The sequence below is a fragment of the Syngnathus leptorhynchus genome, chromosome 2 (genome assembly GCF_054491065.1).
Source record: "Syngnathus leptorhynchus isolate UIUO chromosome 2, UIUO_Slep, whole genome shotgun sequence".
In the NCBI taxonomy this organism is placed as follows: Eukaryota; Metazoa; Chordata; class Actinopteri; order Syngnathiformes; family Syngnathidae; genus Syngnathus; species Syngnathus leptorhynchus.
In genome coordinates, this window is record NC_141196.1 from 2,352,263 (window position 1) to 2,370,260 (window position 17,998).

The window sequence follows — 17,998 nt, forward strand, 5'->3', positions numbered from 1 at the left end:
TTTGACTCTGAAAGGCAGGTTTATCAACTTCAGATTTAGCTAGAATTTCACAGAAGCAGAGAAGTCTTCAATGGCTACCAGCTTTTGCAAAAGGACGGGAATCAAACACAGCAAGTGTTCCTCGAAAACCGCGACCTTCAGCAGGCTGGCCGCTTTTTGAGTTAATACAATGGGTGGAGTTTCCATAAATTTATAGCTTCTCATTGTTTACAGCAGTCGGTTCAGCACATGATTGCAGAACACCAAGAATGCTCTTAAGGCGAGCAGTATAGACCTCTGTGATGTCATTGTTCAAACCCAGGATGTTCTTAACAACTCATGGCTCCAGCCATATGCATCCTGTACCAAGAAAAACACTATTGTTCTCTTTACATTCTATATCGGTTGGAAATTTCCTGGACACAAGGTCAAACTGCCACAGCGAATAGCTACCATTAAACCCATGGAATCTAATGATTATGTATAACATTTTTTACTTGACCAAATTTAAAATTATCTAACATTTAATAATGCAAATTTATCCAGAACAGTCTAGATAAGTGTAGCAGCTCATAGCTAATGTTTTTGACTCTACTGCTTTGATAAATCTAGAGTGAAAATGCAAAATAAAATAGCTTAGGATGTTTTTTTCCCCCAATTTTATTCAAATGTGGAGGGGGAGAATTTGCGGTGCCATTTTCAAATCTTCAAAAGCAGTCACTCCAGTCTGCGAAAGAAAATGAATTACAGTCATTGCCAGAAACATACAACTCTTAATTTTTAAACATTTCTTTTAGTCAAGATCATACAATAAATACCAATCAGTCATGAAATTTCAGACTGGGGCGGTAACATGAATAATCACTTCTTGCAAACTAAAAATTATATACATAAAAAAACAACAACATACAAAACATGGCTGATGAAGGCAATTCGAGCATCCCAGCAGGTGACGCGTTCACTCCAGCCTGCCATCTGAAACGCAAACGCTCATTAGCCACATTTGGCATCAAGAAGCTAGTTAACCACCCGTACGGTGCAGCAAGTTTCCTTTCAGACTGTTGGAAACTCCAACAAGTTGTCCCCTTCTTGCCATGGCAACACCAGTGGGTTCCCCTTTACAGGTCTGGCGTCAGCACATGGCGTAAGACGTGAGCGTGTGACATCACCAAGGAAACTCACTGACCGTTTTGACCTGCGTGCGCTTTATACTGCTCACCTGATGGCTGCCGTGCACCAAATCTCGTCAAACCTACCGGAATGGGGGAAAATAAAGTTAGTTTGGCGGGGGGGACTTCCAATTTTGACTAATCAATAACAATTGCTGTCAGATTTGTGTTTCTCATCAGTACTCAGACGAACGAGATTCCAATATTGGCTCATCACTTTCAGCAGACAAGCGTCAATGAGCCTCTTGCACACCAACTCACCTTCAACCTGTAGAAAGAGAAAGTTTAGTTTCTGTTCAATTCTCGTATGGGTAGATGTACAAAGAGGAGGGTGCTCAGGAGTTCGTGTCGTTTCATTGCGAATCAAAGTGAGCTAAGTTTCTTCATCATTGCACCCATTAAAAATAATTCAAGCACTTACGTTTGAAAATGCATCATCTGCGTCAGCCTCCGCCATTTTGCAGCTGCCACAAGAGAAGAAAACTCAATTCAAGCGCACTCTTGCGTTGAGATTTAACGGCTGCTAGCCAAATAAAATCAGAATCCAGTTCGGCATCATGGATTTCAGCCATATGCTTGTCAAAAATATCATCATTTTAAACCAGCAAATGTACATTTCCTATCAAATCAAAGCCACACCTTGTCTTGAGTTGGTCAACATCTGAGCCAACAGTTCCAGAAATTCTTTTCCATCTGCAAACAGAAGGGAAAGTTATCATCTAAAATTTGAACTTTATAGAAGCCAAAGAAAGCTGCTCAGAATCATAAATTGAATATCGTCAAAGACCAATTCAGCCAGAGAGAGTTCTAGAATTCATCACAGCAGCCATGGTAATTTTATGGAAAGAATTAAAATTACCTTTAGATCAGAAGACCATCCTGCAAGAAGAAACAAACAATTTGCATTAAAACAGTTTATAGTCTGTAGCATTGAGTTTACATCGGCTCCATGCAACTCAGAATTTGATACATTTTCATCCAGTTGAGTCAGTGAGAGAGTTCAAAGTTCACATCACTGCAGCATGCCAACTTGAGGCAAATCTCAAGTACAACGGGGAAAAAGTGGGAATAAATACCATCGGCTTCTTGCATTCTCTCCATCTGAAAACACAAAAGGCTCATTGATTCATACTTTATTGAATCATTTTAACATTTGTGTACCAAGTTTAAATGCAGCAATACCTGATGCTAACGTAGCTTCTCGAACACGCTGCATCTGGAAGACAGAAGCACGAGGTGCTAGCTTTAGCATCAACCATGTGGACTACACGCTGGTAAAACGGCATTAAAGCACTTAAAAAAAAAAATCTTTCCAAAAAAACTTGTCTCACTTCAGAATAAATAAGTACAATCACAGTCAGTCAGTACAGGTCTGTGAAATATCATCATAGAGACGATGGAAAGAAAGAAAGCCAAAGAGAGCCAAAAATAAAAAATAAAAGAATCCCCGAGGTAACGCTTTAAAGGTGATTTTAGATTACATTTCTACTGGTATAGAAATAATTATTAATAAAAATGTAAAGAACGAAATTATAACAAGTATACAGGAATGTACGCGATCGGTTTACTGAAATCCAGCCAACACGAAGCCAGCTTTGAGCCAATCAGATAACTCCCCAATGTTTGATAAAGCATCCATCGGAACAATCCAATTCGAAATGGATTCTAAGACTATTTGCGGGGTGAATCCATAACGAGAAAGAAAGTAATCTGCTTCTTACCTCAACGTACAGAAGCCAAGAAAGAGGACGAAAAGATGGCTGCTTCCGGTTTTATACACATCACGTGACTCCGCCCATTCCTCGATTTTTTTTTTTTTTACTCCCAACACTTGCCGAAAAATGCTTGCCGGTAAAAGATTTTTTTTTTTTTGCTAGAGCAGTCACAGAAGTATTGTTTCTATATTTATATGCATATAACTGACATAATTGTCGAAATACGTCAAAGCGCTTTGGACGGAGGTGAACTACTGCCACCTATTGGATGAGAGGATGAACGACAACGGAGTGGACAACTGAACGTTTTAACGTGACATTGAGGAGAATCTTATCGATCAAGGAATAAAATTAAAAGATGTAATCACATTTAAACATAGCCTCACCCTTTTCAGACTCATAACTCTTTTTTTCTGCATCACTTTCAACGTTTGCACCAGCAGTCAATTCTTTGTAAATAACATCAAGAAGAAATTAACATTGCATATACATACATCACTTAACATATAATGAAAAAACAACAACAAACAAATTGCATTTAAATCAGTGGTTTTATCTCTCCATTTTGCCCCTCATGGACAAAAAAAAAAAACTCCACCGGAATACCAAGTGGCTACAATCTGATATACATGTCTCTCATGAAATAAATGACAAAATGGCTCCACTATTAAGTCATTGCTTTTTTTAAAGGTTACACATCGACACTTTTGTGTTTTCATCATGCTAAACCTGTGGAAAAACTCCAAATAGTGAACCTGACATCATGAACAAATAACTTCCAATAAATAATTAGCATCATGATTCGCTAAATCGTTATCGCTGAGCTTCTACTGGAACTCGGCCAGCACGACATTATGCTGATGCTTCTTTTGGGACGGATTGACAGGCGTGAGGGTCACGCTGTAGATGTTGGCCACAAAGGCCTCCCAGCCTCTCCGAAAAGCTCGGTCGACTGCCTGAGGTGGGGAAGAAAAAAAAAAAAAAAAGAACGATAAATGCGAGTTCAGGTGAATGATTTGCTCGTCACTGAGCGTGACTGACATCAAGATAAGAACGTAGCTGACAGACCTCCGCCCCGCTCCACATGGCAGGGCATGGATTCATAGTTCAGTCTTGTAAACCTACCTCTGCAAAACGGGCTTACGTAACCTTTGAGGGTTTAACGTTTAACCAAGAGGCATTCATGCGAGGATGGAATTTATTTATGACCTCCACCAAGGATCGTGTTTGTTGGCAGGGAACCTTCACTTTTATTTCTCAAGTTGTCTACAGGTGCAACTAAAAACATCTCCACATTCTCAAAAATGTGATGACATCAACATTACCTATAAATTGAACAAATGGAATCAAGTTTTCTACCATATTGTCATTTATTGGCTAAAGAAGTTTCTCAATGGTACCTGATTGATGCATGTTCAAATCTAGTCCGAGGATTGTGTCTCACCTTACGATATGCTTTCATCGAATTCCTCTTGACCACCTTCATGACTACCTCTTGCTCCCTCTTCATCCTTGTCTTGTCTCGGATCAGCACCCGGTCGTCGGCATCTTCCTGAGAAGGAACGCGCGTGAGCCGGTCCACCCGGTCGGGGACCTGGTGCCCCTCCAAGACCTGGGGGCTCTCCAGAGGTAGCGTCTGCTTCTGCTTCCTCCTGGAGCTTCTTCTCCTCCACCTGCCGCTGGGTGTCCGCCGCGTGAGGGTCTCACCGTCGTCCACTTCACTCCCTGCGTCCGCCACCAAATTGTCTGTCAGCGGGGCACTTTCTGGTTCATCCAGGCGGTCGTAGAAGCCGCCGGATTTGTCCAGGAACTTGGGGGCTCGGAGGGAACCCCGCACAGAACTTTTCCTGGACTCTTTGCTGATAGTCATCCTCCCGGTTTGATCTGTGTGTGCTTCTCTTGTGTTCAACTCTGGAGAAAAAGGAAAGGGGGCGGGAATCGGTGGGAGAGATTAGTTACACAATCTTCAACGCTATCTCCTGGTTAGGATCATTTGGAGGTAGGACAAAATGGCCAAGTCAATTCAATGTTTACGTGCCTTTAAATGCCTAAACGTGTTTCCGAGCTGAGCGACTTTTTAGGTTTGTAATTGGAGGAATACAATTAAAAAAAAAAAAGTGAGGTACACCACAAATGACAATGACATAAATGAATGTAAATAATAATTGTCGATAAACTAAAATGTCCAAAAGAACGTGAGCGCGTGGGCAAATGAATAACTCGGGAGGTTGGAATTGGCGATCCGCCCCAAACACACACATACGCACTATAGATGACAAATGTCAACACGGGATGTTGACGTTGTGTGTCGGCCACATGCGAACAGCTCAGGTACACGCAACAAAATCTCACCGTAGTGAAAACAGATCTCCATGACGACCGTCAAGCAGACTCAAGATGATTTCCACCAACCTAATAAAAAACGAGTCATTAACTATAATATTAAAACCTTCAAAAGCCATAAGTAAATTGTTACATAAATTGCATGTACCTGATATTCGTTGTTGTGGTAGCTTGGACTTCCATTTGTATGTTTCCACCAAACAAAATACACCTAATAGAAATGTCATCAAAAAACATCGAGAAAAGAACATTTGACCTTCTTTATTTGTCAATGACATGGCATACAATGCAAGAAGCAAATATTACAGCAATAAATAAATAACACATTATATACACACAGCCGTCACTCCTCTCCATTTGTTCTATTTTATACACTGAACGAGGCTCAGGGGAACTCTTGGTTTATTACTGGAGCTTCATGTGAGTTAGACGTCTTGTCTCGTTGGATTCTACTGGACACAAAGAGATTCTATTTCAAGGCATCAGTGTGGATGGCATGCAAAAGAAGAAAGCCATGCATGAATTTTAACCGGAGCTCCACTGGGACTACCAACGGGTAATTACAGCACGACTCCCCATCGTGTGTGTGTGTGTGTGCGCCCGTCCTTGTCAGACCTCCACCATGGTATCGGAACCCAAACCCTGAGCCTGCAGAGCATCTTCACGCTTCATCTTGGGTTTCTCCGTGCGCGTGTGCCACACAAGCACCTGGGAAACCATGACAATATTGCGCCATTAGGATATTTAAGGGCGTCCTCCCAAAAGCGCTCACCTTGGAACAGTTGTCCGCTTTGGGCTCCAGTTGGTCCATGGTGACGAGGCCCTGCAGGAGACTGCTCTCCAGGAAGCCTATTGGCGCGTTGCCATCAAAACAAGAGTCCGGGTTGGCAAGAAGCAGCTTGAGGGACACGGCGAAACCGGCCATATCCATCGGGAAGGGACGACTTGGACGCCAGCCGACGTGAAAGCGGACCACCTGCAAAGCAACGACGGCAAAATGGATTCTTTATCATAAAGGCATGCCCCCCCCAACCCCACCCCTACAAAAAAGATCTTCTGAAGTCTTTCAATTCTTACAATGATCCAGTGATATCCATTTTGTATTTGTAATATTTTGTTGTTGAGTTAGAGACAAACCTTTCCTCCCTCCACTACGGGCTTCTCGTATTTCATCCCACCGACCAGCCCAACGGGCCACACGGACACTTGCTGAGTGCTCCTCATCTGAGACGACAACATCATCAGTGGCAGACCACATTTCTCTTCTCCAACTGTGCCACCCAAAGTATGTGTCAGCGTGCGTACCTCTTCAAATATCTGCAGGCTATACGTGTTATCGTCATCGGCAAAGTAGACCACCCCTTCCTGGCTGTGTCCGTCCGTCTGGGTCCTCCTGTCCTCCCGCAGCCAGCGCAGGCCCTCGTTCCTCTGCTCCACACCGCGAGGCTTGAGCCAGCTCGGATCTCCCTGGGAAAGGAAAGGTGTGGATGTTGAGTTTTAGTACCTGGATACCTGTACCCAAACCTGAACTCAAATTGCATTTGTGAAAGATTTGCACCTCCTGCAGCTTGCGCTCCTTGGCAGTGGCCACATGGAGGTGCGTGTAGGCCAAGCCGGACTTGGCCAAGAGTTGTCCCACTAGCGGCGTCTTGTGTTGGGAGTCCTCCACGACGATCCAGTGGAGCTGGGGTACGTGCAGGAACGTGTGGGACAAGCGGGTCAGCTCAGCCTTTTGCACCAACCTGGAACAGCACAAGAAGGTCATCTGTTGGTTGAGTTGAAACAACTGAAGGGAGCGGGAGGGGCTACCTGGCGTAAGTCGGCGTGATGACAAAGATGGTAGTCAGGGAAGATGTTTTTTGGGGCTGCTTGCTGGCTTCCAACCTCTTTGATTGCTCTTGAAGACGGTGCAGCTCCCCCCTCAGTCGAGATATTGTTCGATCTTTGGGGAGATCGTGTTCTGTGCAGTCACATCGTTGACCTGGGGAGTACAAGCATAGCCATTCAACATGTGGTCTGGAACAAAGATAGACCGGTAAGAGTCTGAAGTCTGCTCACCGAGCTGCATCAGGGCATAGATGAGACCCAGAAGAGAGACCAGGAAGTAGAGCACAAACACTGTTTTCAGCTTCAGCCTCATCCTCGTGGCCATCGTAGCCTAAACATCACAATGTGGAGAGGACACTTTATTAGGTACACGATCAAAGGATTTAAGACCCATGTTCTTGCAACTGTTGAACTGCAGAATTTCAATTGGCTGATTCGCTATTCTTATCCACTGCAGAGTAAAATAACCGGCAATAAGAAAAGTTGAAACGGATGTAAACATGATGAAACGTTCCAACAAATCCGAACCACGGTAGAATGAGTAAATAAACAAATGTGACGTTACGGGTGGCGAACGGCATCATCGCTAACGCTAGCTAGCTTGCGAAATCTATCTTGGCAGGACGTTTTTGCACAAAATAAAAGCACATTTACGTATGTACGTACATAGAGATGATCCTAGCGGATGCCTTTTGCAAGATCTTGAACACTTCACATCATTTTTGATACGAAACCCTTCATGAGAAAAACCCATTCATTGGGATTGGTTATTCCAACCACTTCCGGGTAGAGTGTCACACGTTAAAAAGTCCCAGCGAAACAGTCTACATGAAAGTTAAGTGCCGTTCACATTAACTTAATGATAATGACTGACTAAATAAGTAATAAAAGGGTGTCTTAAGAAAAGAGAAACAGCTTTATTGGATGTGTAGGATACAAACAAAACACTAACAAGGCGGAATGACTTTGTTTTCCCTTACATGATTGTGAATGGCTGCATCAGTAGGTATCAGTCTCAGGTTTCATCAAGTCAGTTCACGTGAAAGTTTCATGTTCCAAAAAGTGTTTTGTTTCAACGTGGGATCCATAAGAGCACATTTATGTTATATACAGAAGGAATAGAAGAGATCACGAAAATGTTTTGTCATAATAGTGGCTACACAACAGTAACAAATTAGGAGTCATAGTACATAAAATTGATTATTTGGAAGGTGTGTCGGGGGGGTGTCGATTTTTACAAACACAACTTATATTTTCAGGGCATGAGGGTGATCTTGTCCTGGGCTCTATTTTGATTGCAACTATAACTATTCACAAGAACTTAAATTTCTTGTTAAAACAGAACGCCACGCTTATTACCCTGTCGGCTTTGTAAACATACCAGCTACTTCTCGCTCATTCGAAATTAAAGCCTGGGATTTTAGGGGTTGCGGTTGTTGTTGAAAAGGCATGTTGGCAATGACTTATCATAATGCAAGTTCCTGTAAGATTGTTCCATGGAAGAAACTGCCCTGTGAGCCTAAAGAGGATTTAGTATCGAACTGCTGCAAAGCAGCATTTTTTTTGTGGCACACTTTTCGTACTTAAGACAAACTCATAGAAAGAATCGTTCGATCGTCACGGAGCACGTGCTAAACAAATCAAAAGGCGGGATGTGCATTTACGCTGATGCCGCGATGAGGCAGGACTCACCGCGATCGCGACGTGATGTTTCGCAAAGGCTCGCCTGGTTTCGAATCTTTCTCGGTGACAATGAGACAACAATTGCTTGTCGTCATGGATAGTAAGGAAATGACGGAAGGGGGACGAAACAAACAGGAGCTCACATTGCGTGTCAATTTTACAGCAGAAAAAAAACCACAAATGTCACTCTGTAACATCGAGACGTGGGACCCAAAAACTCTGCCCCTCCGTGGCCCGGGACAAAGAAAGGAGGCAGCTCAAACTTTCGCACAACTTTGCCCCTCGCTGCCGTTCGAGGCCGAAGCATCAGTGGCAGCATCCGCCGCAGTGGCCGCCGCCGTGGCTGTGACCCACCGAGGCCTCGCCGTGTTTAGTTCGCCGGCTCAGGATCTCGTAGGTGCAGTCGTCGCCGCAGCAACCGGACATGCTCGGCGAGGTCTCGTCCATCTCGAACCTGCGGGGGGGGGGGGGGTGGGGGGGGGGGGGGATTCAAGACCGGCGCTACGACGTTCTCGCTCGCCGACGGCGTACTCACTGGAGAGCGTCTCTGAAGAACTGGTACGCGCCGTGGTTGTGTTTGAAAACCGTCAGCATCACTTTCTTCATCTGCGTACTGCCGAGAGCAAACGCAGCAAAACGTGAGATGCAATAAACAATGCGCGAGTGCCAGCGCTAGCGCCAACGTTTTTCCCGCCGTCCACCTGTTAGCGATGAGCTGTAAAATCTGAATGAGGAATTTGCCCAGTCCTTTCCTCCTCACTCTGCTCTCCAGCTGCACCTCGTAGCTGTAGTGCGTTCACCAGTTAATATTCGCCGCATCTTCACACCACAACCACCGGGACAAGAAACGGCGCCCTACCAGTATAGCACCTCCTCCCCGCACTCCACGTCGAATCGGAAGTGAGAGAAGGCCACGGGGGCAGAGTCGCCGTCGCGGGCCAGCAGGTACCACGCCCTCTCATCGTTCATCTCCTCCCTCTTCTCTCGTTCCTTCCAGCCCCACTCGCTCTGCTCGTAGCTGGCGGCGCAGGAGTAAATTTTCACTTTGGCGCTTTCGAAACAAACAAACAAACAAACAAACAAACAAACAAACAAACAAACAAACAAACAAACAAACAAACCCCAAATCCATGCTTACAGTGTTTGCATGTTGGCTCGGGTGAGTTCGAAGGCCCACTCCACCGACAACGGGTTGAGGGCCGTCACTCGCTTGCACTCGATCTGCAGGTTCAGTCTGGATGGGAGGATATACATTTTTCAGGACCACAAAAGCGTTGTGGACGGAGCGACGTAGGTCAAATCAATACATACCCGTTCCTGTCATACTTTTTGAAGGCTGGAAAGGAATCCAGCGGGTCATCGAGCTAGGAAAAGATGGCACAACGTTTTCCACACATTACTAGAGGCCACTTTTGATTTGGGTAGTGCTCCTGAATGGTTTAGTTTTTTTTTTTTATATGGCAGCATTGATTGCATTGAGTCCCACTTTGCCCCACTGTCGTATGGTGTTCCACAGGGTTCAATTTTGGGGCCCCTGCTGTTTCCATCGTATTTGCTGCCCTGTGGGTTCCATCTTATGCTGATGCTGATGACAGAAGAAGGACACTTTCTCCATAAGTCTATTTGTTCCTACATTGTTCTAAACTTTACGCACAGCACTATGCAGCTGTGTCAATTTTGTAACGTGCTGTATTAATAAACCTTAGTTAAGATCTTTTGATGGAGTGCCGATGGTAACAATGTGCCACCGAGCACCCCCAAAGTCCAGCAACACTCGGCCCCCGCTCCCCAATCAAGTCACCTTATTGGCAGCGTCCACCTTGGCGCAGACGGCGTCCATGGCTGCCCTCTCCTCCAGACGCCGCGCTTTCTTCTCTTTCGCTCGGCTGGATTTCCTCTGGGAAAGGGACCATCAAAATAGGATGATGAGATGAGAGAGCGATCCGAGTGTAACTGAGCTGAGTAGCTGACTAACGAGCAAAGTAGGTCATGTGTTTAGAAGAAGTAGACATATTATTCACAAGGGAAATTCAGTTTTAATGCAAGGCCATTTTCCCCCACCTTAATAACGTGTTGTATGCTGCCACACTAGTCTTAACACAGCCATTCGACTGAAAATGACATCACAGTGCCCGAGGGCTCAGGTATTGATAAATTGCGGCTTACCTGTTTTCTGGGTTTGGCCGGCAAATTAAGTTTTTATGCGCTGTGATTTTTGACTTGGCATTTAATTTCAGCAAGTGTGGGGGACAATCTACAATGTCTAAAAACGCTACTCAATGTTCGGATTTATGGACATTTTTATTATGTCAATACAATCCAAAATGTTGGGGCAATCGGTGCAATGTTTGGAGCAATTCAAAAGAGCCAATGGAGATTTTCACAGAGATTGCAGTTTTCTGACATGAGCGAACTTTTTTTTGAGAAGAAAACGCTAAACATCACTAAAATCCAAAGAATTGGGGCGATGGTTTTGATATTTCCAGGTTGAAGTGAGTACAAGTAGAGATGAGCGTTTGAATTTTATTTTTTTTCGGACATTCTCGCACATTTTATTTTTTATACATTGGGCATTTTCAATTGTCCTCTAAGAGTTGCAATATTTGTGCATGAACCGAGAAGACCGCTTTAACTCCGTTTTAAGCTCGGAATCTGTGGGACCACGTGGATGGGTTTAATGCAAAGTGCAAGCGGAGGATGTAAATCGCCACCGCCAAGCACAGCAGTGGTGCAGTTAAGGCAGGCTTTATTTGCATTAGTGGTTGGCAATTTGGAAGCAGCGGTGGCGCTAACGCGGCTAAGTGAGGAGCAGGATGGTGTTCACAACGAACATGTACGCGCTTTGTGTTAGCCCGCATGCTAAGTAGACGACCACCATGAACCTTTCTTCCTGTCCCTTCTCTCATCAAGTTCATCTCGCTCTCTCTCTCTTCACTCTTAACGCCATCACAAGCGAGGAAAGCGGCAGCATCACACAACGCTAGCATTGTGCCAGCTTATTCCACTCACCCCCATTTTGCCTCGGCCGCGTCGTGTGCTCCGTCACCACCCCCGGGAAACTCTTGTCTTTTTTGTCCGTACGCTTGATTGTCGCCCGCCGGGGAGCGACCGAACGAGGTAGCCGCCGAGGACGACAATGACTTCCGTGCTAACAATGCTAACTGACAACAGTACCGGCCGAGCCGCGGTCAAAGCAGGGTGCAGTTATTCGTGGTTAAGAATCGGCGCTGAGATATAATGAGCGGGATGGAATTTCTGCTTTGCCCGATAGACGCCCAGAATGCGGGACTGAAATTATTCCAGATCCATGTTGCTTTTACGTAAAGAATTACGTCGCTCTGCCCGCCGTCCAAGCGCGAGGCGTTCACGTACTCCTCCGAAACTCCGATTTCAGAGGATCTACTCCCGAAAGGGATTTTTACTCAACTACGGGAGAAATAAAATTTGCTCGTTTTCGAGTTTTGGGCTTGTTTCCACATGTCAAAGTCTTCTCTTCACAGTCTTTTTTTTCGTCACATGATTTTCAAATCATTACTGGTCACATCACAAAAAGTGGAAAACGTAACACTCATTTCCGGGAGACCTAACATACCACGCGGTAGCGCGAATTGGTGTTCCTTGTTAGGGAAGCGATCACTCACTTGGCATTTGTCATGTCATTTATATTTACAAGAAGCTATAATATGGCACTTTGGAGCAAATGTCACACCATTTCGTCTTATTAAATCAATATAAAACTATACCAAATAAATTGGTGTGTGTTGTTTTTTTTTTTTTAATAATCTACATGGGCAGTATCATCACAAATGGGATTCAGGATGCTGATATGGAACATACACATTTTTGTCTTTTAATGTCATAATGTTATCATTACAGAAAAAACAATGCCTTGAATTAAAAAAAAATATATAAACAGTCAAACATACAAAGCAATTCCTTTTATAGCAGTGGTGTTAGGAAACCAAAATAGCCCAACAATTAAATATGACAGGGTTCAATTGTCAGGCCACAAACAGAACTGCCAGAAGAACAGGAAAACATTGTATCACAATGATGATAAAATAACTGTGTATACCTTTGGAGAAGTCACAGATCTTTCAAGGAGGACGTTCAAATGTTTAAGGTGTCCCACTGAGCTCGTTTGGAATCTCCTCAGAATAGTAAGCCCCCTTACTTTGACAAGAAAACAAAAGGAAAATGGATTTGAGCTTTCTGCTCAAATATACGTATAGTGAGTACTGGCGGAGTTTGTTTGTTTATTTATTTCGAACATTTTAAAGAAATACAAGAAAAATGGCTCATTATGTTTTACAATATTACCAAAGACAAGCCAAGCACATCTATCATCAAACCAGGAAGTGAACGCTGCTGACCTGCTCCTCCACAATGGGCTCCAAGGCGGGCATCTCGTCCAAATCAACCTGGAAAAAAAAATCCTCTTTTAGATCGCTGGTATTATTATGATGATGAATAATTTGAGGGGAAACCTTCTCTTTGGTGGTGGCGTCGTCGTCTTTGAGTTCATCCAGCGTCATCTTCTCCACGTCTTGCAGATCGACTGCGCCGTCGCCCAGGTACAACGTGACTGGATTGTCCTCGACACACAGCTTAGCGAGCCATGCGACAATTAGCCGAGAGCTCCGACAAAGAAACCCCGACAGAAATATCGGCGACCGACCACGGCGCTGTCCGAGGGCCAGCAGGCCACGGCGTGGCCCTGGCTCAGCAGGACGTTGTGGACGTAGACGTCTTCGCTTGTGCGTGTGTCGCAAAGGTAGACCTGCAGCACGTCTCCGGCGTAACACTTGAGGGCGCCGGCGAGCACGTGATTGGCGCAAAGACTCTGGAAGGAAGCCGTGGCCTCTGGGCTCCACCTGCCCTGGAACAGAAACTCCGAGTCTCAGAATGAAAGCACAAATTAAGCTGATTCCAGTCAAAGTCGAATTTAAAACATGCAGTTTGGATGACTCAAATGATCATAAACTGGATCGTAAATGGACGGAGGGACGTTGTCATGCTTACGGTTTTTGGTTTAATTCCGGCAAGGGATGAGAGAACTGCTTGCGCCGGGAGAATGGAGAAGCACGTCCTGTGAAAAATAGATTGTGAGTTCACTTTATTTGTCGTGGACATTTTCTGACTTCTAGTAGGCTTGCACCCCCCCCGTCATCATACTTGAGAAACTTCAGCTTGTCCGAGTCCACCCTGGTAGTGTTGCCATAGTCCACATAGAACACGTCCGCCTGACTGGGGCTGACAACTCGCTGTATCACCACTCGGTAGAACCAGAGGCCCGCCGCCAACATGCAACAGGCTTGGCCCCGTCGGACGAATCTCCGCGGGAGTCGATAGATTTCAGACACGTCGGGACGGGTATAAAATCGCCTGGAGGAAACGGAAAGGTGACGACGGTAGGAATCGAGGCTCCTTGACATACGTACAAACTTTGCCGAACAGCTGCTCACCTCATCTCAAACATCATGTCCAGCAACGCCTGCGACTCATCGCTCTCGCAGAAGCTGATGTAGAAATGTCCCGGAGACTCGACGTGCTCCACCTGGACGGCCGTGATCTCGCGAGCGGTGCGCTGCGTTGGCCGCTTGAGACGCTCACTGCAAAGGACATCCAGGGCCACGTCTCGGATCTCGGCGTGGTGGCGACAAACGTCTGTGCTCTTCTCAGGGATCTGACATGAAAACAAGACGTGTTGCGTAATCATTCACTACTAAATAGCATTATGGAACAAACGACATTATCTCACCCACCTCCTCTGGAATCTGTGAATCCTCACTGGTCTCTTCTCGGTGGGCCTCCGTTGAACAGCGATTATATTCTGCCATGATTTTGCCTTCCCAAGGTGATGAGTTTTCCTCGTGTGCGTTCGTAACAGGGTGGCCAGCGTTACCCACTTGGCTTGAATCGACTAAAGGGGGACAAGTTATGTGTCTGTTCACTCCTCCACTACGCTAAATATAGACATTAAGACAAAAAAATGCTTGATTTCATTCAAAAGAAAAATTGTGAGTAGTAACCAATCTCAGTAAAGTGATATGATGGTGGCAGTGTAAAAAAAACCCAAAGGACATTCTGTACCTCTTTGATCCGCGTCACAGTTCACAACAACCGTACAGCGTCCTTTGTCGCCCTCTACTGGTTGCACACTTAAGTGACTATTCTCGATGGGAGGCCCATTCTTGCCCGAAGGCTTCTGCCAAGCAACAAGGGACACAATTCTCAAAAGCCGTGCGCAAACAAGGACAAGCAAATAAAAGGAATCCGCTGCTTGTATTTTAAGCACGAACCTCCAGCGGCGGTTTCTGATCGCGATCTGGATCTGCTTCTCTATCTTTCTTCTCCGTCGCCGCGGGCAGACACGTCAGTGGCTCTTGGTGAAAATTTAGAACAGCGGGGGAGTTGAATTTAGAAAACACAAATCATTTCCTGTATTCTCCGCGAGAGAACACACCTGACGGTTTTCCTCGCGTCGGAATTCCGCTGCCGTGTGAGCTTTTGGCCGCCTTTTTTTTGACCCAATTGGGCGTGAAGTACAATCCAGTGTGATTCATGGACACCGCATTGTCTCTCAGGCAGACAATATAGCTCATGTTGGTGGGCTGGATGAAGATCAGATCCTGCACAGCCTCCAGCAGGTCTTTGAGGGTGTTAAAACCGAAGTTGTGGGGGATCACCGGGTGGCCAAAGCAACGCTTGTAGCTACAATTGAAGCTACACAACTTGAGAGGACCCTGGAACAATCACCGTTTTAATGGCACAGCTCTGCCACTAAGTAGTTTTAGCGGTAATTTCGTATCGGCATTGGTGAGTACTCGAGAGTTGGATGCTGTGGTGTCAATCTGAAAAACGCATCAAGCACCAGATTACCTGACTGAGGAGGATTCGTAGTTGCGCCCTAAAAGTATCGAGCGAAAGAAAAACGTTTTCCCTCTGGTGGGACCAGATGGGTGCCGGTTGATGATGGCCTTTACTCTTTTTCTTTTTGCTGCGCTGCTTGGCCACCAGCTGCTCAATATGCACGGTGGACTTGTCACTCACGGCTGTGAAGAAACAGACGTACACTCGGGACCACAGACTTCACAAGCGTCACACCATCAACTTACCTTTAAAGATCCGACAGCCGTTGATGCTGTAAGTCACAGACATCACGTCTGGCATAGCTGTGGCCATGTGTAGAACATTCCAGAAGCCCAGCAATTGCAGCGGAATGGGGTATCCCAGCATGTTGCTGTAGTCGCGCATCAGCTGGTTAGCGTCCAAGCCGTCTTTGGACGACACAAGCAACGAGCGGAGATCCTTCTTGAGCTGAGCCAAAACCTGTTCTTTGTTCGATGCGGCCGAAGACATCTGTGGGTGAAGGAATGGGATGATAACAGCTTGGACAGTTTCATGTGTTTAAAAAGTCAAGGTCTCAAATTCCACTAAAACTGTCTGTCACCGTTAATTAGATCTTTTTTTTTTTTTTAGGGGACTTAGCAGGGTGCAATTTAATTGACTGTTTGGAGAAAATCTAAAAAGAAAAGAAAAAAAGAAAAGAAAAAATCATGGAACCAGTAGGGGCTTGTTAGACCTCAAGACAATACGAGTAATACTGTTAAAAAGAACAAATTAATGAATGCATGACTTGTCTTTTGTTATTATATTGAATTTACTGAATTAAGTTCATGACACTTTATTTTAAGAAAACATATTAAAATATTCCGAGTCCTGTCTGGTATGAGTTCTAAATAAATACAATTAATTACTTGCATTGCTGGATTCAATGTTAGGAAAATGTCTTGCACTCCAAATCACGATATTCAACTGAACAGAGTACAAATAACATCATTGGATTGAAAAGAGCAAAGATAAGTTTGAGGTATTTGAAATCATTCGATGAACTAGCAAAGCGAAATGTTTTAGTAGGAAAAAATATCGCTTAGGAAATGAAACTTACTACAACGCGTATCAATATGCCAAAGTTAACGTTATTGCCTTAGCACCTGCTAAGCTAATAAGCTAAATAATAAGCTAATGCTAGCGTCGCAACCACACCTTCCACCCATCCAGAAAAAAGACCACCAAGTTCCCCCCCGAGTTGGATTTAAACACACTTACTGTTAATATGCTCTTCCTCTTTGTCCTTGTTTGAGTGCTGCGACCACGAGAAACTCAACAAAAGTTGTGACAAGATATTTTGCATGGCTGTTGGCTGAGCGAGCAAAGAGTCCAATTTTAACACTTGACCGTTGAACGCACTGCCAGAAAATTGGAGAAATGTAAACACACCATATATTAAATGTAATGAATGTTACAGCAGCACAATTGTGTAACGCGTGACTCACAGTTTTAAGGGTTTGGGTTCGAATAACTCCCTTCGAGTAAAATTTGAATGCGTTTTCTTTTTTTTTTTTTTTCTATCAGAAACAAACACTATAAAAAGTGTTATTTGGGCTATTTCCATCAAACACTACTTGGGTTCAACAATACTGGGCAAATCATCTGTGAAGTACACTGCAGACTTGAAATTATTTTTAAATAGAGTATTATTATGTCACGTGGCTGGATTACGCGTCCTCTATTTGTCTTCATTCAAGGCCATGATTTCATATCTCCTCTTTTCAAGTGTAAAAAAAAAAAAAAAAAAATGTCTCCTCTATTACCAGTACACCGCTGAGTGTTTGACAAGAAAGGACGTGAAGTGGCGGCAGATGCTTGCAAACATTTCTGGTGAATGATTAAACCATAATAATCCAATGAATAATAAAAAAGAAGCCATTAAGTGCCCACGGAATCTCATCTTGTTTTGAAATTGACAACGCTGCAGCAATTGCAAGAGCTGACCACTTGATGGCGCTAAATGTTTGTGAATAACAGAAGGGAGTCCGGCGAAGACAGTAAAATGTGTCATCCACCCATCCAAAGCTGCATTCACTGGAAATGTTCCAACACGTTATTTCTTTATAGCCCAGCAAACCTCACAAATGTGAATGTAAAAATATCCAACAATGACGTCACACATACTTCTGAGGAGGGGGGGGGGGGCAAGAACGCTGGTGGCACCACAAATAAACAGTGGCTACATTGCGCATTGAACATAAGCCATTGAGGAAAACAGGATCAGTGAATGAATCATCTTTTTTTTTTCAGTCCTGCACATATCTTCCTCTCTACTGCCTTAGTTGGCCAGCAAGGAAGGAAGAGAATAAAAGAAAAATCACCATAAAATACTCTAATTAGGTGCTTTATCCGCTTAAAACCTTTTCTGCACCGTGCCTCGGGACTGTA

At 44.5% G+C, this 17,998-nt stretch overlaps 4 protein-coding genes, 1 long non-coding RNA gene and 2 other non-coding genes across 9 annotated transcripts; all 7 read right to left on the minus strand.

The window, feature by feature from the left end:
* Positions 1-2,911, minus strand: LOC147060063 (uncharacterized). Its single transcript, XR_015063309.1, has 9 exons — positions 2,870-2,911; positions 2,331-2,364; positions 2,225-2,249; positions 2,008-2,027; positions 1,788-1,841; positions 1,570-1,612; positions 1,199-1,416; positions 890-954; positions 1-706 (listed from the first exon to the last, which is right to left on the minus strand). It is a non-coding gene; the product is annotated as an uncharacterized LOC147060063 (long non-coding RNA).
* On the minus strand, positions 1,028-1,153 carry LOC147060064 (small nucleolar RNA SNORD22). The gene has a single exon (XR_015065575.1). It is a non-coding gene; the product is annotated as a small nucleolar RNA SNORD22 (small nucleolar RNA).
* LOC147060065 (small nucleolar RNA SNORD29) lies at positions 1,479-1,543 on the minus strand. The gene has a single exon (XR_015065576.1). It is a non-coding gene; the product is annotated as a small nucleolar RNA SNORD29 (small nucleolar RNA).
* A 362-nt stretch (positions 2,912-3,273) lies between the features above and the next one.
* Positions 3,274-5,255, minus strand: LOC147060066 (uncharacterized). Its single transcript, XM_085906070.1, has 3 exons — positions 5,216-5,255; positions 4,308-4,774; positions 3,274-3,819 (listed from the first exon to the last, which is right to left on the minus strand). The coding sequence occupies exons 1-3, from the start codon at positions 5,235-5,237 to the stop codon at positions 3,691-3,693; spliced, it is 618 nt and encodes a 205-aa protein (XP_085762196.1). The 5' UTR covers positions 5,238-5,255; the 3' UTR covers positions 3,274-3,690.
* A 197-nt stretch (positions 5,256-5,452) lies between these two features.
* Positions 5,453-7,846, minus strand: b3gat3 (beta-1,3-glucuronyltransferase 3 (glucuronosyltransferase I)). The gene is made up of 8 exons (XM_085905684.1): positions 7,700-7,846; positions 7,265-7,364; positions 7,016-7,187; positions 6,765-6,948; positions 6,512-6,673; positions 6,344-6,430; positions 5,979-6,182; positions 5,453-5,914 (listed from the first exon to the last, which is right to left on the minus strand). The coding sequence occupies exons 2-8, from the start codon at positions 7,356-7,358 to the stop codon at positions 5,816-5,818; spliced, it is 1,002 nt and encodes a 333-aa protein (XP_085761810.1). The 5' UTR covers positions 7,359-7,364; positions 7,700-7,846; the 3' UTR covers positions 5,453-5,815.
* An 84-nt stretch (positions 7,847-7,930) lies between these two features.
* Positions 7,931-12,224, minus strand: naa40 (N-alpha-acetyltransferase 40, NatD catalytic subunit). Its single transcript, XM_085905685.1, has 8 exons — positions 11,726-12,224; positions 10,518-10,613; positions 10,028-10,080; positions 9,855-9,950; positions 9,576-9,734; positions 9,418-9,501; positions 9,252-9,329; positions 7,931-9,170 (listed from the first exon to the last, which is right to left on the minus strand). The coding sequence occupies exons 1-8, from the start codon at positions 11,729-11,731 to the stop codon at positions 9,023-9,025; spliced, it is 720 nt and encodes a 239-aa protein (XP_085761811.1). The 5' UTR covers positions 11,732-12,224; the 3' UTR covers positions 7,931-9,022.
* Positions 12,225-12,552: 328 nt separating this feature from the next.
* Positions 12,553-17,308, minus strand: LOC147060069 (tudor domain-containing protein 5-like). 3 transcript variants are annotated; one of them, XR_015065561.1, is made up of 15 exons: positions 17,056-17,307; positions 16,829-16,968; positions 15,835-16,078; positions 15,599-15,771; positions 15,183-15,462; positions 15,019-15,101; positions 14,810-14,924; positions 14,482-14,639; positions 14,182-14,402; positions 13,892-14,101; positions 13,739-13,805; positions 13,395-13,590; positions 13,204-13,323; positions 13,090-13,137; positions 12,553-12,889 (listed from the first exon to the last, which is right to left on the minus strand). XR_015065561.1 is itself a non-coding variant. In XM_085906387.1 (15 exons), exons 3-15 carry the CDS (start codon positions 16,076-16,078, stop codon positions 12,887-12,889), a joined length of 1,923 nt encoding a protein of 640 aa, XP_085762513.1. In that variant the 5' UTR covers positions 16,829-16,968; positions 17,056-17,305; the 3' UTR covers positions 12,553-12,886. The 3 variants fall into 3 exon arrangements, 2 of the variants coding, with proteins under 2 accessions (XP_085762513.1, XP_085762512.1); XM_085906387.1 differs by having other exon boundaries at positions 13,395-13,595; positions 17,056-17,305; XM_085906386.1 differs by having other exon boundaries at positions 13,204-13,590; positions 17,056-17,308.
* Positions 17,309-17,998: the final 690 nt, after the last annotated feature.

What these genes read in the sequence shown, in the direction of transcription:
- b3gat3 (XM_085905684.1), bottom strand. Translation starts at nt 7,358, where the DNA reads ATGGCCACGAGGATGAGGCTGAAGCTGAAAACAGTGTTTGTGCTCTAC. An exon ending in ATCACGCCGACTTACGCCAG is followed by an intron (nt 6,949 to 7,015) that starts GTAGCCCCTCCC and finishes GTGCTGTTCCAG; the next exon opens with GTTGGTGCAAAAGGCTGAGC. An exon ending in CCGTAGTGGAGGGAGGAAAG is followed by an intron (nt 6,183 to 6,343) that starts GTTTGTCTCTAA and finishes GTTGCTTTGCAG; the next exon opens with GTGGTCCGCTTTCACGTCGG.
- naa40 (XM_085905685.1), bottom strand. An exon ending in CGAGCCAACATGCAAACACT is followed by an intron (nt 9,735 to 9,854) that starts GTAAGCATGGAT and finishes CTGCGCCGCCAG; the next exon opens with CTACGAGCAGAGCGAGTGGG. An exon ending in GGGGAGGAGGTGCTATACTG is followed by an intron (nt 9,502 to 9,575) that starts GTAGGGCGCCGT and finishes AACGCACTACAG; the next exon opens with CTACGAGGTGCAGCTGGAGA.
- LOC147060069 (XM_085906386.1), bottom strand. Translation starts at nt 16,078, where the DNA reads ATGTCTTCGGCCGCATCGAACAAAGAACAGGTTTTGGCTCAGCTCAAG. An exon ending in ATCAGAAACCGCCGCTGGAG is followed by an intron (nt 14,925 to 15,018) that starts GTTCGTGCTTAA and finishes GTTGCTTGGCAG; the next exon opens with AAGCCTTCGGGCAAGAATGG. An exon ending in GACATGATGTTTGAGATGAG is followed by an intron (nt 14,102 to 14,181) that starts GTGAGCAGCTGT and finishes CGTTTCCTCCAG; the next exon opens with GCGATTTTATACCCGTCCCG.
- LOC147060066 (XM_085906070.1), bottom strand. Translation starts at nt 5,237, where the DNA reads ATGGAGATCTGTTTTCACTACG. An exon ending in GGAGATCTGTTTTCACTACG is followed by an intron (nt 4,775 to 5,215) that starts GTGAGATTTTGT and finishes CTTTTTCTCCAG; the next exon opens with AGTTGAACACAAGAGAAGCA. An exon ending in CGATGAAAGCATATCGTAAG is followed by an intron (nt 3,820 to 4,307) that starts GTGAGACACAAT and finishes TCCCCACCTCAG; the next exon opens with GCAGTCGACCGAGCTTTTCG.